Source organism: Labrus mixtus, chromosome 13, assembly GCF_963584025.1.
Source record: "Labrus mixtus chromosome 13, fLabMix1.1, whole genome shotgun sequence".
Taxonomy (NCBI): domain Eukaryota; kingdom Metazoa; phylum Chordata; class Actinopteri; order Labriformes; family Labridae; genus Labrus; species Labrus mixtus.
This window is the reverse complement of record NC_083624.1, coordinates 10,166,829-10,184,061: the sequence shown is the minus strand read 5'-3', so window position 1 is coordinate 10,184,061 and position 17,233 is coordinate 10,166,829. Positions and strand designations below refer to the sequence as shown.

Genomic DNA, 17,233 nt, shown 5'->3' with positions numbered 1-17,233 from the left:
TACACTTCCTTGGCTTTGGCACTCTTCAGAGAGGTGTGCTTCGGCACGTTACACTTCATGCATGAGTATGCGGGTACACAACGCTGACAGCCTTCATTATGGTGAAATCCAGAGTTTCATGTCTGTATCTGACTAAAATGACTCAATATAAGCCACAAAGTAGCTGTCATTCAATTCAATTAAAAAAACTGTATTTGTCATCGGGGGGCAATTCAAAAAAACGTAGTTCCCTGACTGGGAATCGAACCCGGGCCGCGGCGGTGAGAACACCGAATCCTAACCACTAGACCACCAGAGAAAACATCTTGGCGGTGGTGGGATACGGACCCACGCCCACTGAAGAGTCATACAGACGAGACGTTGACTCGACTGCGCGTCCCTTTTTCTCTCTCTCTCTCTCTCTCTCCCTCTCTTGTGCTTAAGCACGTCTACTCGTGTAGTGTGACCGCGGGCCGTGCCGGCCAGCATGGGAATGGCACAGCGGGGGGCCAATCGTGCTTGAGCCCTTACAGTTTAACAAATAGGTTCATCTCCCCAGGGATCCTTCCTGTAATCCTTTCACACACATTTTGTAATTTGAGATTGTGAAGGCACCCTGATGAGATGTTTGTTTGCAGGTGGCAGAGACACAGCCGGCCTGGGTGGCAAAGGAGGTCCCTATCGGCTGGATGCAGGACACAAGGTCTTCCAGGTTTCTCAGGCCGAGAAAGATGCAGTGCCCGAGGACGTCCGAAGAGCTGCGCGAGAAATGGGTGAAAAGGCCTTCAAAGAAAGGTACGTTTTGAGTGTCCCGGGTAGCCTAGCGGTTATGTCGCACCCCAGTCCTCATCGCAGTGGCCCTCTGCTGCATGTCATCCCCCATTCTCTCCCCCCAACATATCCCGGCTCTCTTCAGCTGTCACAAAATAAAGTGATTTCAAGCATAGGAAGGTTATAATGGTCCTGAGCCGTGTTCAAACTGAGAGAACTCCACAGGCTGGAAACTCTGTGGAAGTGTACAGATGTTTTGGAGTTTCTCCTCATAGAGTGTGATGTGTGTAATGTGGAACATGTGTGTATGTGTGTGTGTGTGTGTGTGTGTGGGGGGGGGGGGGCTTTTCTTTCAAACATCCATAGGCTGCAGGGCCCCGGCTGGATGCATGAACGGTAGATCCCACTGAGCTGTGTGTGTGTGTGTGTGTGTGTGTGTGTGTGTGTGTGTGTGTGTGTGTGTGTGTGTGTGTGTGTCTTTAGACGTCCACACATTGGCTTCAGAGTGCAGGGTTGAGAGGGCACCCCTTTCACCAGCTCAACCATGAAGGCCGTCTCTGTTCTCTTTCCCTTCAAACAGTCTCGTTCTCTTAACCCCCCCCCCCCCCCCCTCCCCCCCACCTTCTCCTCCCCCCTGCATGGTCGTCCTCACACACTGGCTGCTTTCACACCAAGAGGACAACCTCTCACTCTTCCCTCTCCTCTACGTCTCTTCTTATTTGTAGTCTTTTCACTCCCTTCATCTCTCTCCCTCCTGTCTATCAGTGTCCCCCTCAGACAGTAAACTCTTGTAGCTACACGCATGATGCCCTGCATCTAAGTTCATGTCACTGTACCTGACTGTATAAACACAACAGGTGAGCACACACACACACACACACACACACACACACCATAAAATACCTGAGGTGTAGAACAGCTAGGCCTGCCTGCTTGATTTGTTTTCATATCTCAAGCCAGCTCTGTCAGGCTTTTTTCCATATTTCCTCATACGCTGATGTGTGTTTAATCCTTTGTTTGTTTTACTTGAGGTCGACTATCAATCAAACTATGATCCGTCCATAAACCACCTTGAGTACCTGGCAAACACACACACAAGCAAAAACAGGCTCAGGTATGCCAAAAACAAGAAACGCCCACGTGAGCTCATACACTCAAACACACACTTCTCTAGAAAAACTAAATCTGTGTCTCCACCTGAGGGTTTGATACCAGCTTTAAAGGACAAAATTAATATATTTATTTATGTGTTGACATGACAATCAGTCAGAATAAACTTCATCATGTGTTTCTGTGTTGGCTGTAAGTCACTGCCTCACATACATACAGGCACCAGCATGAGTTTATTTCATGTTCGTTGTATAGGGATAGGTATGGAGCAAGTAGGTAATAGCTCGGTCTGTAAGGATTTGAGTTGGGAACCAGAGGATTACAGGTTCAAGTCCCGGTGTGGACAAAGTCTGGAAATTGGTCTGGTAGATGGAGAGGTGCCAGTTCACTTCCTGTGCACTGCAGAGGTGTCATTGAGTAAGGCACCAGATGCCCCCTGTGGGCAGCCCCCTCACTCTGACATTAGTGCATGTTCATAGGATGCATGTAATTAAACGGCTGCATTATGTTTTCTGTTCATCAGACACAGGCTGTTTCTGTGTCTGTACCTTTAAATATGTAAATGAGCTGTGTCTGACCACGCCCCCTCTCTGGAAGGGCTTTGGTGGCTCTGGGCTTTCTCGCTCCATGCCCTATTGTTTACGGTGAGAAGGCAGACTCAGAGGGAAGAACAAACACCTAGCTGTGGGAGTGTCACCCACCTGGGGGAGGGGTTAATGCCCTTTGTGATGTCATGAAGGGAACATCTCCAAACGGCCTGTTTTAGCACACATTTTCTGAAAAGTGGAGCAGGCAAAAGACGGAGCGGATGGACTTTTCTCATCTTTGGGGGATTTGTAGACAGACTAGAGACACATTAGAGTTAGAGACATGGTGAAGTGGATTTGGCATCATTGGGACCTTCATTGGGTTAAAGAGAAAACAGAGAGTTTCCTTCTGCTGTGAATCAAAAACTTCCTTCATGTTCAGGAAACACTCAAGTAAATAGAAACACTCGCTTCATAATGGATGAATGTGGGATAAGTCGTTATTGTGAAGCGTTTACCATATTTCAAACTTTTATTTCAGCTCAAGGACTCTCAGAAATATTTCACTACCCCAACCAATATCACAATAACCACAAGGAGCACTGAGATTGACATCTATGGGAGATTTTAATTACAGATGTTTGCACGAAGCACAAGTGCAACAACATTCTGTTTTTGTAATTAGATGCATCATAACTTGCAAAATAAATCAGGGGGAGTTGCATTATTTGGTTTCTGTGTGTGAAATGTCTGGGTTCCTTTCTCCACCTCGAGCCAGATCCGCCTGTTTCACTCTCCAGTTTAAGTCAAAGTTCAGGAATTTCGAAGGAAATAGCTGAAGCCACTGGCCGGAGTGTCTGCTCACCACATGCATAAACACACACACACACACACACACACACACGCACACACAGAGGCATGTGCACACCTTGGAATGTGTGCAGGAAGTCGCTGTCGTTTCTTGGGCTGACATGATGTGGTGTGAATGCAGACAAACAGACAGGAGACCCAAATAACTGGAGGGTAAAGTAAGTTTCATACTGGATTTGACATCGTGTGGTAGGTTAAAGATCAGTGACTGTGAGTCCAACACACGTGCAAATCCAAAAATACATCATTTATTTTCATTAAAAGAAGTGACAAACATTATTTACAGCTACTGCACCAGACTAAGGTCCCAGTATGTTGTACTTCTTGTCTTTGGAAATGCTTTTTTGTGTTTGCTTTAGGGACTTTGTTTCATATATTTTTTGATAAGTTTATTTCCCTCCAATTTGAGATTGGTTTAAGTGACAGTGATGTTTAACGGGTGAAACATGTTACATGAGGCTTACTGTCTCTTACCAGTAGGTGGCGTCATAACAAACATTGAATATTGGCATGTACCTGTAAATATGTTCAGACAAGGACTCTCATCCACTGTGTTACATTCAAGGAAAAGCTTGGACGCCGTGTATTTGAGTTCTTCCTCTTTCATGAGGAGACGTTGATCTCTCTCCGACTCTCTGACAGCCAATCACAATGTGTGACATCATACAAAAAAACGCAGCCGAAGGACCCCAGAGCAGATGAGACCACCCAAGCACATCTGGTTCCTACATGGGACAATCAAATATAAGAACAATTAAATAAAAAAATAAAAACACAACCTAAGACCAATGTAAAAGCAACAGGGCATAAAAAGTAAAAAAGTATTACGACAGATAGAAAAGGAAAGGAGCCAAAAGTGAAGGAATAAAAAAGTGTTTTTAAACAGGCAGTGTTTGGGACAGCCTCACATGTGGAGGCAGAGCGCTTCAGTGGTGCTGCTGTGAAGGCATGCTCACCCCTGAGCTTCAACCTTGACCTCAGGACCGTTAGAAGCGACTGACTGGTGCAGCTAAGTGTCCGCAGTAAAAGACGGGGTTCTTAAAGGTCAGAGAGATAAGAAGGAGCCAGCCCGTTTACAGATGTACATGTCAGTAATGAAATCTTCAAATCAATCCTTAAACTGAAGCCATTGGCGATTCTAGAGTCCGTTCTGGCCAGAGGCAAAAGTCAATTGGGGGGGCCTCCACCAGCGTTCAGCAGGACAATGAGAGTGCGTACTGTCCGATGGGCCCCCCCTTAGGGAGGTTTCCTACTGTCATTGCAAAATCTTGCACATTACGGGTCGCTGCTTTGGTTTAAAATTTGTCAGCTCTCTGCCTTGCCTGTTGACAAGCAGCGCCTCTGACTGCAGCGTTTGGAACAAGCTGTAAACAGGAGAGAGGCTTGGCGAACATCAACCAAATCTGCATTGTAGTGCATTTAAAAAAACATAGAAATAGTTGAAACCAGAGAAAAAAAATGTCTTTGCCCTGGTCTCTTAATGTTTCCCAGAGCTGTATACTGAATGACCTGGTTCAGTGTAATCCTGTTCATACTTGTTTCTGTTTCCTTGCACATTTCTTGCCTGCATGGTGCCTTGCAGAAAAATGAAAGGAGGAACATTGCCATAGATAGTGTGATTAGGGACCAGACCAAATAAACCATGTAGCATGATATCAAACAATAGATGTTTTTTTTTTGTATTTCGTCTGACAGTTTTGTTATATCATGTGTTTGAAGAAGTCATCTGAGGGAGAGAATGTGGGTGTGTGTTAAGGTGCATATGTGGTCTAAGTGATTGCATGGCTGATGCTCATGCAGTTTTTACAACACACACACACACACACACACACACACACACACACACACACACACACACACACACACACACACACACAAACATATTTGTTGCAAGCTGTGACACATTAAGTCTGTTTTGAAGTCCCTGTTCTGTATCTCTGTGGTGTTATGGTCTGATTGTCACCAAAAGATTCAAACTGACAGAGAATACCCCCAATTCTCTCAATCCTTTCATTACACACACACACACACACACACACACACACACACACACACTCTCCTCAGTGCACGGGAGGAGGATTGTGTGTGTGTGTAAAGTACCTGCATGGTGGGATTAAAAGGATAAACTCGACATGGGGGTCACAGCCCACCTGTCTTTTCATGTGCACAGGTGTGTTTTAGAGGGAACACACACACACACACACACACACACACACACACACACCAGATTTAACAACACTGACCCCTGTGTCAGTTCATCACAGGTGTCTAGAGCTAAAATGACGTCATTCTGCCTCTCTGAATCAGGCCAGTGTTTTCATGATCCGCAAACTAACCTGCTGTGAAATTAAAAATTTGCAATTCTTTTGCAAAAGCAGGACAAGAAAAAGTAAGACATAGATCATGTTTGCAGTAGCACATGTAGTTCTTGGAATAAATGTTTGGGGAGGGGGGGAAGTCCTGGGCTTTGTTTTGGGATAATCAGAGAAGATCAAACTCAGTGAAAATGATTCATAAAAACGAACAAATCCCAAATTCTTTTAGTTTTGATTAAATTACTTGTTTGCCTAAGAAGTATCCCATAAAGTCATGTATCTCCTCTTTCTCTGTTTCTCTCTCCCTTTCCTTCTTAGGTTAAGGGAGATTGATATGAGCGAGTACGATGCCTCAACCTACGAGCGATTCTCCAGCGCAGTCAGAAGACAAGTTCAGTCTCTACGAATCATCCTGGACAATTTACAGGTCAGCGTCACACCACTCCATTTCACCTAGTTCTTTATTTTAACCATGACTTATTTTCATTCATGCATTCTTTAAGCACTGTCGAAATTCGCTGAAGCACAACAGTTAAATTCCCTGCAGGGGTAAGTGGAAAATAAGTCGATGAAGTTTGGAGAAATTGTTGAATTCCTTCAAAATGTTCCTCACAATCCTTTCAGTATTAGCTTTTTAAAATCCTGTTAAAGTTAAAGTTTCTTAATGCACTTTACTTTTAGTTTTTACTGTCATAGCTGTGAGCGACTGGTGGTCGGTTAGACCCTTAAATAAAAACAATATACCCAAAATGATAGCCCACCATCTTGGGCTGCCTGTGACTCACCGTGTGCACTACAGGTGTAGCTTCTTAACAGTCCTTAATGGTCTGTTCATGTGGCCACAGCATTAACAAGCCGACGCCTGGTAGGTAGAATACTCTCATCTTAAATCTGCCTTGCGTATATGAGCGTCTGCCTTGAGCATCATGCTGTAATAAGCGAAGGCAGCATTGTCTGCTGTACAGTATGTCTGTATTTAACATGCAGGGAGACACAGACTCTGCATTCACGGTCAGTTCTGTGACCTGACGGTGAAATCAGACAGACTGTGATCGAAGATAATTTATGAAAGACGAGGAAACTGGTCGTTTTTGTTTGCATCAAGCAACAAGAAAGTGGCAGCACGACATGCACCAGATCACATGATTGGCATCGCACGTCCAGTCATGCGCGCAACGCACTTGCGATATGAAAACTGACATATCACACAACCCGACTTTGGATGGAGGAAGGAAAAAAAAAGGTGCACAGTCCAGATGACCTCAGCCAGCAAGAAAACTAAAGTATGGGAAGTACATGACATGATGACCTCATACAGTGTGCACAATGATATGACGCTTGGACAGGAAGGAGTGGGCTTTGTCCTGAAGGAGCTTCCTGATTGGTCGAGTGAAAACCTGAAGTTCAGCGAGCGGTGGCTGAAAATCCAGGATGTTATATGTTCAGTATTCCAATGTTTTGGTTTCAACTTTCCTCCTTTTGTTTGAGCTTATGAGTGGAGATGTGTGTCGCTACATTCATGTGTGCTGCCCTCTGTGTGTGCGTGTGTGTATGCGTGTTTGAGTGTGTGTGTGTATGCATGTTTGCGTGTGCGTAGGCGTGTGTTTGTTGTGTGTAATGAGAGGAGAAACATGTAGCACGTTCCAATGATTACAGAGCAGAGACACTGAGCCGGTCTCTCCTGTCCAGGTGTGAAGCTCTGTTTGTAAACGTTGAGGTGGGTGGATGTTTGTGTGTGTGTTTTTGTGTTTTACATCCAGCTGTTTGCAGCTGAGTCTGAACGTTGGTTATTGTTTGTATGTGTCCTTGTGGCCCCGGGGCTTCTTTCCCCGCTGAATCGACGATGGAGATTAAACCGATCCCAGCAGGCGTGTCGCTGTGAAGTCATGTTATTTTTATCATACCTGAGGAGTGATTGAAGGAACCACACACACACACGCATACACACACACACACTCCTTACACTAGCTGGCATGTTTTCAATAAACTGATACTGTATTGTTTCCACCCGCCTGAGTCTCCCTGAGGAAAACCCCTCTATTCATCTCTCAACAATGGACCTGCATGCCAGATATTACCACCTGGGCCTGTTATTATCAAACGTCGTATAGTCTCTCCTACATTTAATGCACTGTATATTTAAAGCTACCAAAAAATGAAGCCATATCTTTGGCAGAGGCATCCTGACCTGCCAGGAGTTCTCAGGAAAGCTTACACACAGACACATCTCATGGGAGCAGAGAGAGTCTGTTCTTTTTTTAATGACAGTTATCTAATGAAAGATTCGCTCTAGGTCTACAAATTGACGCAATATTTTTGGTGGACTTTCCTTGTCAAGCTGTGGTTGCTCCATAAACAGTGTGTTGGAGTTTGTATGGAAATTGTGATGGACTCATTCCTCTCCTACCCACTCTCCTGTGAAATAGATTTGCACTTTAGTAACTTTTATACAGCGCTGTACGAGACATAAGCGTAACTTCTGCATCTTTTTTAAAATGACAAAAGGACTCGAGAAACATCAGCCGACCTGTGAATTTGAGTGAAATACGTCATTTGTTGTCTTCCCGGAGATATGCTGGGTGTCTTTAAAGCTTTAAATTCATTATAACCCTCGAATCAGTCATTAAAACTGAATCCGTAAGAAAGGCTTCAAATTCAAATATTATGTAATATTCATGTAATTATGTAAGTACTACTGAACAGCTCTGCTAAAGGCTAACCAGTCAAATGTTCACTTAGGGAAGGGAAGTTTAGGTTGTGAATCATGGCAGGAATTTTTGTGGACAATGGTGTCTACCTGCATCAGGACGTCTCAGTTTGGAAAGAGGGTAAGATAAAATGCTGGATTATTGCACGTGCACTCTAGGAAAGTTTCCACAAACTTGATTAACGCGTCCGGATCCTTCCTTTTGAACTCTTAATGTTTCTTTATTTGTTGCAGTCATGGGAAAAAGGTGTGACACAAAGTATCTTACACACCAACACGTGTCGTCCTGTGGGGAAATCTGTTGTGAACATCTAAAGCTCTGTGAACGCCGAGTGCACTTTCACCAACGTATGAATCTCCAAACAAGTGACAAGCATTGTTGTTCACATCTTACCAGAGACGTTTAGTCATGAGGCTGTGGACACACACGTCATGTGTTATGTCAAAAACTCGACACTGAATATCAACACTGCAGACCTTTGTGAAGGCTGACCCAAGGAGGGTGTGTCGGAGCAGATCGTGTTTCTTCCTTTGTTAACCTTCTGTTCTGTGAAGACGCTCTCCTTTCTTTAGGGAGTGAACTGAGGACAGGAGAGAGGCACCGTCCTTCTCCTCTCTCCCTAACGCACAAGACTTTTTAAACATACAATATGTAAAATGTTTACCCTAAAATATGAATTAAAAACAAGTACTTACAGCACCTCAAATATTTCCAACAGTTATCAAAGCCAGAGAAATCCTTCATTTTTATAGATGTAACAGGAAGTGTCTTGTCGCTGCAGCAGCCATGACAGACACGACATGTTTATTGTTGCCGTGGAAACACCGGATGCTATGTCAAAGAAAGTGGGAGCTGCCACTGAAAGCTGCCGTACTGTTTAGGGCTGGGAATCTTTGGGTGTCTCACGATTCCATTGAGAATCTACAGTATTTTCAATTCAAGATGATTCTGGATTCATGATTCAAAGTCTGTTCCTGAATTAGTCCATACTTCAGGATCTACTCCAGTCATCTGTGAGACTGGCTGAATTTCTTGCTGCTCCATTTGGGAGTCTACTGAGTTTTTGAAAGTTATGAATCTATTTAAAATCTCACAAGATGAGAACCTTGATTTTTACATATATTGAATCTTCCCCACCTCTAGTACTGTTGCTGTAATTGCTGCTGTGATAAAAAAAAAAAAACATCACGTGAATTATACTTGCACTAGATGGGCCATGGATACTCATCAAAGAATTCATAAACAGGAGGAATATAATTTAAGTCAACTCAAATATGCAATGAGCACGTGTGTAATCCTCGTAAATAGAAGGCAGAAAACCTCTTGTATGGAGCAGTCATGATTGTTTCCTCTCCAATCTAGCATATTCTTGTAACCTCATCTGCAATCTCTGACGAAATGGCTTTGTGTTGTGTACTTGTGATGTGTGATGTAGTGTTTGTGCGGAACTTGTCTTTGGTCTTTGTCGTCGTAGTGTAGATTAAATTCCTTCCTGTAATTTTCCGCACAGAAGTTAAAGTTCTGAGCCTCAAACATGCCTTCAGATGTAATTGAAAAAAATTAATTTTATCCACCTTTGCATGTGCAGTGTGCGATCAACTCATTTATAACTGTGTATGTATTCTGTATAAACTTTGAATCTGTCGTCTTGTGTGTAATATGTTAGTTTGAATTACAGCTGTCTGGAGTTATCGCCTCATTTCACAATCTGTCCTTCCTGAGCGCCCCACCAAAATCATCCTCCGCAGACAGATTATGAAATGTGTTTAATATTTTTGTTTGATTGGTACATAACATCAAACTTGTGTGTGTGTGTGTGTGTGTTTCAGGCTAAAGGGAAGGAGCGTCAGTGGCTGAAGAACCAGGCTCTGGGAGATTTGGATGATGCTAAAATCATCGACGGTCTGACCGGAGAGAAGGCTATATATAAACGGCGAGGAGAGCTGGACCCAGAGGTGTGTGTGTTTAACTAACCCAAGCCACACCTTTAAACACACACACTCCCAGACTCACACACATAATTTTGACCTTTATCTGTCAGACGATACATTCCGATGGTGCGTGTGAGATTATTTTTGCACCCCGTGTTTCTGCTCACAGTCAGTTTTTTTTACACATTTCTTCATTCTGCCATGTATACTCACATGCAGACGCAGCAGAGAGATAGTTCCCACAGTTTTTATGCAAACACACACCAACCATAATATACATGTTGTCCATGTGTTGCATAGTTTTGGTCTGGCCTGAAGGTCTGCATTGATGTAATGGCAGCCAGTGTAGAGATGTTGGCCTTGTGTCGATCATTATTTTAAGAAAGCTTCACCAGGTTCAACAAAAACACTTTCCAAAGCAGGTGTTGTTTTTAGATGATTACCTTAATGATGAATATGGTGCATGTTTTTTCTGTGTACTCTGCAGCTGGGCAGTCCTCAGCAGAAGCCGAAGCGTCTTCGAGTGTTAGCCGACGTGTCGGGCAGCATGTACCGTTTCAACGGCGTGGACGGCCGGCTGGAGCGCTCCATGGAGGCCGTGTGTATGGTCATGGAGGCTCTGGAGAACTACGAGCACAAGTTTAAGGTGAGAAGGTCACAGCAAACATCAACGCAAGGCAGGGCGACTTTAATTTATGTTGCAAGTTTCAGCAACAAGGCGATTTAAAGGGCTTCCTACGAGACATCGAAAGCATCCAGACAAAGAGAAAAGAAACTTTAATACAAATTCATTTAAAAGTTATTAGAACAAACACACTTCTTCAACCTTGAATTTAAAGAACTGAGAGATTCAGCTGACCTGCAGTTTAATTGGAGTTTGTTCCAGATATACGGAGAATAGAAACTAAACATTGCTTCTCCATGTTTGGTTCTGACTCTGTGGACAGAGAGCAGACTTGTACCAGACCACCTGATTGGTCTTGATTGTTCCTAATATATCAGAAGGTATCTGATTTATTTCCGCCATAAACCATTCAGCGCTTTATAAACCAGCAGCTGTGTAGCTATGGAAACTTATTTTGTTGTTTTCTATGACCTGAGCCAGTGGAAGCATGTAGATGTTCCACTGTTCCACCATTTTAGAAACAAAAGCGGCCCCAGGATGGAGCCCTGGGGAACTCCACATGTAATTTTTGTCTTCTGTGATGTGAAATTACCCATAGACATAAATAATTCACTTTCCATTTAGATAAGACACCTGAATGAATCACTTGGGTGTCACTCCATGGTATTTTTATTGACATCTCATGCCATTAAACACACCATTCAGCCACTTAGATGAAGGGTTAGGGGCAATCACATATCTGCAAATATGCTTTTAACAATTTACATGCAAATGCAAGTTTAGGTATAATGATGGCTGTGGAAAGACAGATGAGGAAGGGAAATATGCTTAAAGAGGAAAGTGTGGTTCTAGAAAAAGATCACGTTAGCATAATGTGTTGATTCATCTGCTCCTTCTCTTGCAGATGTCAATCATAAATAAGCTTTAAAATTTGAGTTTAAGCCATTTTACTCATGAGAAAAACTTCTAATAAGGTTTCCAGTCACAGCACTTTGTATTTCGCTCAGTAGCCACAAAATAAACTATAGCCAACATAGCTTTTCTCTCATGGATAAAATCTTTTTCACACAACTTGGCAGAACGAGACTTTATCTCCATAATTGCTGAGTCAATAAACCCACCTATGACCCCTCTTAACCCCAACCTGTGTGGTCTTAACAAAACTCATGGAGGTCACAGCAGTAACTTTGCTGATGACCTCTAAAAGAAGGGCATGCAAAGAAAACAGATATCATTGGCCAGTTATTATTATTAATAGAAAATGAGGAGCAAGTTTTGGCAAGAAGAGGAGGATGATGAAAACGATGAAGAACACAAGACGGAGAGTCGGGGGAGAGGGACTGTTCAAAGAAACAGAAAGGGAGACAGACTTCTTGGCCCCTCAGTGACACACAACACAACCTTATACTGATCACATATCACTGCCTCACAGAGACACACACACACACACACACACGCATACACGTGTATCATAGCTGCTGAACATGTCATGTACGTCACATGTCAGTATGACTTCTCTTGTTGCATAACAGCCGTTACATAAAAAGGTATCTGATAACTCATAAGACGTGTGTATGTGTGTGTGCTACCTGCAGGTCACATTGTTTGTGTTTGTGTGTGTGCATGTGTGTGCGTGTCAGTGTAAGGCAGTGTACTAGTCTGAGGTCAAATCTATTCAGGATTTCTGTGCATGTAAAATAAAGATGGAGTGATGAAACATGAGGCTTAAGAATTTGTCACTTTACAGTTTCATGGCCCGTTTTTACAGCCATAAGACGTGTTGACGAGACAAAAATAGAACAGAAGACTTTTATATCTGTGTCGTTGAGGAAAACTTTACTTTTAGTTTACTCGTGTGATTATATATTTTTGGGTGAAAGTGTTTGTCCTTGAGGTTTAAAAAGTGTTTGGCTCATCCAAAGAAAAGACTCTGATTGTGATCCAATAACCTTTGAGGAAACATCAGTTCTACCCAGCAACAGCGATAAGAACAGACGAGAGACACAAAGTCACACACTCTGACCAGCACAGTCACAGCTGTCCTCATTAGATATAGTTCTCATACATAATACCTGAGTCCCTGAAATAACCCAGTAGACCCCTCAGTGCTGATCCAGGCTTATGTAAGCCAGCTGTGATGGATGGTCTATAGGAGGCGTGTTGGCATGACAGGGTTAACATGCTGTAGTGGGTGCAGGTATAAGTTATGTTCTAACGTCACTGCAAAATCACAACTTGCGTCCGTTCAGTCCACGGTCTATTCTAGGTCCTTCATGAGGACACAACAGGGGGTCGACACAGACATGTTGTTGTGCAATCATTAAAATGTTTCATCGCTGTCATTTGTATTAATTTGGTCTGATACCGTTTCATTTACCTGTTCTCTCTTTGCAGTATGACATAGTGGGACACTCAGGCGACGGCTACGACATCGAGCTGGTCAGAGCGGATAAAGTCCCCAAAAACAACAAACAGAGACTCAAAGTCCTCAAGGTATGGATCTCCAGCCACAGCAGGCTCAAAAACCACAAATCATTTCTCCCCCTCTGAGACACAGAGAGGTCAGTGATGTCTGACTGTCCGTTATTCTTCCACTGCAGAACATGCATGCACACGCTCAGTTCTGCATGAGCGGCGACTTCACCCTGGAGGGCACCGACGCCAGCATCAAGGAGCTGGCGCGAGAAGAGGCCGACGAGCACTTTGTGGTGGTGCTCAGCGACGCCAACCTGGAGCGCTACGGCATCCGACCCGAGCGCTTCGCCCAAGTCCTGACGTCCGACCCACAGGTCAACGCCTTTGCCATCTTTATCGGATCGCTCGGCGATCAGGCTGAAAGGTAAGAGGGGTGGAGATCAAATAAAGGTTGGAGTAAAGCACCTGACATACTGATGGATGCAAAAAGCTCTTAATTCCGGCTTTTTTCAGGACATGAACTCTTTAACGATCCCATTTATCCTCATGTTCATCTTGCCTCGTAACCTGGCGTCAGTAAAAACCCTAATTTCAGCCTCTGACTGGAACATTCAGTTTCAGCTGTTGTCCCTTTAAGCCCCGCCTACCCATGTGCCCACTCTCTTCTGATTGGCCAGCTCTCTGGAAGCCTTCCGGGGGGGCAAAGCGCTGCAGGGCTGCCAGGAGAGGGATGCTGGTGGAAGAGAGTCTATGTAAGAGGTTTCAACAGCTTACCTAGAGGCTGGAAGCCGTCTCATAAAATGATCGGTTTCATGTCGGGGAACTATCTCGTGATTTGCAGAACGAGCCCTTCAGAGCCCTCTGCCTCTGATTTTTAAATAGATCAGCGTAATAGAGTACCTTTAAAATAATCAGTGACAAAAACAACACATTTTAGAGGACAAAAATATGCTGGACCTTTAAGTCATTCAGATCATAAAATATCTAAAAATAGATTCTCTAAAAACAGCCATATTCCTCCCTAACTGCAGACTCAAAGGTTTGGTGCGGGGAAAGAGGGATGACAATAAAACACTCACATGTCATGTCATGGAAGAAGAGGTGGTCCTCAGAAGCCGAACATAACTGTTACGTAATTTGAAGTTCCGACTCTTTTAAAAAAGACTCTTTATATTCCTGATGACTGTTCATCTCTCTGGAGGACAAACTGTTGAAGAGGAGTGTTTCTGATCATTTGGGAGGGCAGAAGAAAAAGAAAGAGTGCCATCAGAGGAAGAAGAAGAGGCTGTGTTGTCCTCGCTCCACCATGTGAATGACCGCACATTCATTCACACACACACTCACTCACTCTTCATCCTCTAGAAGTGATTCACACACCGAACAAGCACAAGTCTGTCTTTTATATTTAGGGAAACGATTCTCTTGCTAAAGTTCAGTCAAACCGTTTTTTCTTCCTTTTTTCCATTTTTCAGACTCCAGAAGACCCTTCCAGCTGGCAGATCCTTCGTTGCCATGGACACCAAGCAGATCCCCCAAATCCTGCAGCAGATCTTCACATCTACAATGTTGTCCAGTGCCTAACACACACACACACACACACACACACACACACACACAAACATCATAATCACACTCTCACTGCTCATGTAACACATTTAAATCCTCCTAATTGGTTCTGCTGGAGCTGAAACTTCCATCCACTTCCTGTATCCAATCACATCACTTTATTGGAGTTGTATCAGGTCTGAGGACTCAATTTGAGGTGTAATGGATGCAGAGGGTTATATTTATTATTTTACAGGCAGCGTGTGACGTGACGCCGCTGTGTTAGCGTGACAGGTTAAATGGTGTTTAGCTGTCGCGTCCCTCGGGGAGTCGTAACAGCACAAAGGGGCCGGACTGAAGCCTGTGATCTTGTGCAGTGGGACTGTTTCTCCGCTGTGAAATGACACACAGTGAACATTTCTAACTGCAGTGGCTTTTAGAACGTCTCCGACCTCATGGGGGGATCAAACACACACTCTGACCTGTTGTTGTTTTTGGCCGCTGACGCACACACGCAGTCATCTTCGTCCTGTTTTGGCCTGTGAGGAACTTGACTTGGACAGGGAAGGTCATGAGCTTGAACCATCCTCACTTATTTGGACTTCCTGCTCATTAATCGTCTGTCAGAGAGAGAGAGACGCACGCACACACACACACACACACACAAACACGTGGTGGTGCGACAACGCACCACCTGAGCGACACTTGGATGTGGCAAGCGGTAATAACTCTGCAACTCAGGAATGCTGGGACTGTGACCAGGGAATTTCCCACCTGACTGCAGGATCTCTTTAAAGGCAGCCGCTGTTGCACAACCCCCTGCAGTGTGTGTGTGCGTGTGTGTGTGTGTGTGTGTGTGTGTGTGTGTGTGTGTGTGTGTGCCTCCTCCAGCATCTATGTCAACATGCACAAGCCCTTTCCTTCCTTTCTGCAGGACCTTCTGACGCCCCGGGTTTGCCTCAGTCCCGTAAGGAATCTCGGATCTCCTTTCATTGCCGAACTTCCCTCTCTGCTCGCCTCGGCGTCTGCAAGAGAAACTGTGTGTGTCAGCGAGTGTTTAGTCGTGCCTGTAAGGAGACTCTGTTTTTAATGATTGGCATCTTTTCTGAAATGTTTTTAGACTACATAAATCATGGGTACAAAAAGGTTTGTATTGGATTTCTCTGCCGGTGGCTGCAAAATATGCTGGTTGCTGTGATGTCATCAAAGTATGTCCAATAACACGGCTGTTTTTTGTCATTAACAGGCCCAGAGGGCGCACTCACACTAGGCAATCTGTAGCATGCCTAAGCACGCTTCGGTTTTTGTAAAGGGAGTGCGGTGGCTTTGAGCACATTGTAGTGGCTGTCTCTGTTTAAAAACATAATCTTCCTCGTTAACATGAAGCTCTGTCTCTGTAGGGAGCCGTCCTGTCAAACAGTCTGAGCCTGTTAGGGACACTTTGAGCAGCATCACATTGCAGCCATTACAGCCGGTTTCCTTACATCCGGCTGAAGACATTTACTGAAAGGATTCCAAAACTTTTTGTTGTATCAGCTCCTGACAAATGTTCAGATGAATGTGCAGAGGTTAAAGGAGGTCCCCTTTATTAGAGCACACAGATGTTTGTGTGCACATCATGTTATCGTTTTTATTTCCGCTCAGTGACATCCAGCTGTGCCATCAGATTAAATCTCCCTTTCTGTGCCAACTTGCTGCCACGTGTGTCCAATAGGGTGTCTGGGTCGACTCTGGTTGTAACTCTTCGTGCTCACGCCTCACTATGATTAACTGAAAAGGATCAATGGAGCCGCCTGTGAAACTATCAGCTTCCATTGATCCCTGACAGCGGGATGTCTCTGATTTTAGTAACCCACTTCTGACTCGCTGACCTTCTCCTCCTCCTCCCCTCGCTCTGCCGATGAGTAGGGAGGAACACGAGTGACTCACATGTTTGCCTGGTGAAACTTTGGGTTTAAATGTGTAGGCATTAAAATGTGTATATTAGGATGTTAAAATCAAACATTTACATCTCTTTAATATTATTTAATTGTACATTGTGTTAATCTAAAGTGAAAAAAAAGTTAAAGAAATGTACAAAATTTTAATAAAATCATGTTAACATTCCTTGAAGTGTTTGTAAATGTTTGTAATGTTACTGTCAGAGTAGCTTTGTACATTTTGAAGGAAGAATGTGCGACTTTTTGATCCAGTCGATGTCGCCCCTTGAGCTCCAGCATGAAACCAAAAGAAACTGCTGTTTGGCCACCCCTCCTCCATACTGAAGCCTCCGCTCTCCTCCAGCGACACACCTCCAACCCCTCTACACTCAAGCTCACATGAAGGATTTTTCAATTAGAACGCTCCACAATTAAGCAACATTCAGCGCAAGCGGTGGACAAGTGTGTCCTTTGCTCAAGCTGAAATTGCCTGTGTCCTGCATTGTTGTGTTAGCATG

General features: G+C 44.0%; 1 protein-coding gene and 1 non-coding gene across 2 annotated transcripts in view; one reads left to right on the top strand and one right to left on the bottom strand.

Annotated features, from left to right (window-relative positions):
• vwa8 (von Willebrand factor A domain containing 8) overlaps window positions 1–16,902 on the top strand; it is a 77,691-nt gene extending 60,789 nt beyond the window's left edge. The window contains exons 39-45 of the mRNA XM_061053645.1: window positions 618–774; window positions 5,891–5,999; window positions 10,110–10,235; window positions 10,699–10,857; window positions 13,231–13,329; window positions 13,437–13,675; window positions 14,724–16,902. Of these exons, the coding sequence (XP_060909628.1) occupies window positions 618–774; window positions 5,891–5,999; window positions 10,110–10,235; window positions 10,699–10,857; window positions 13,231–13,329; window positions 13,437–13,675; window positions 14,724–14,832 (998 nt within the window). The 3' untranslated portion in view covers window positions 14,833–16,902. The remainder of the gene's footprint in view (window positions 1–617; window positions 775–5,890; window positions 6,000–10,109; window positions 10,236–10,698; window positions 10,858–13,230; window positions 13,330–13,436; window positions 13,676–14,723) is intronic.
• Window positions 227–298, bottom strand: trnae-cuc (transfer RNA glutamic acid (anticodon CUC)). Its single transcript has one exon. It is a non-coding gene; the product is annotated as a tRNA-Glu (tRNA).
• Window positions 16,903–17,233: the final 331 nt, after the last annotated feature.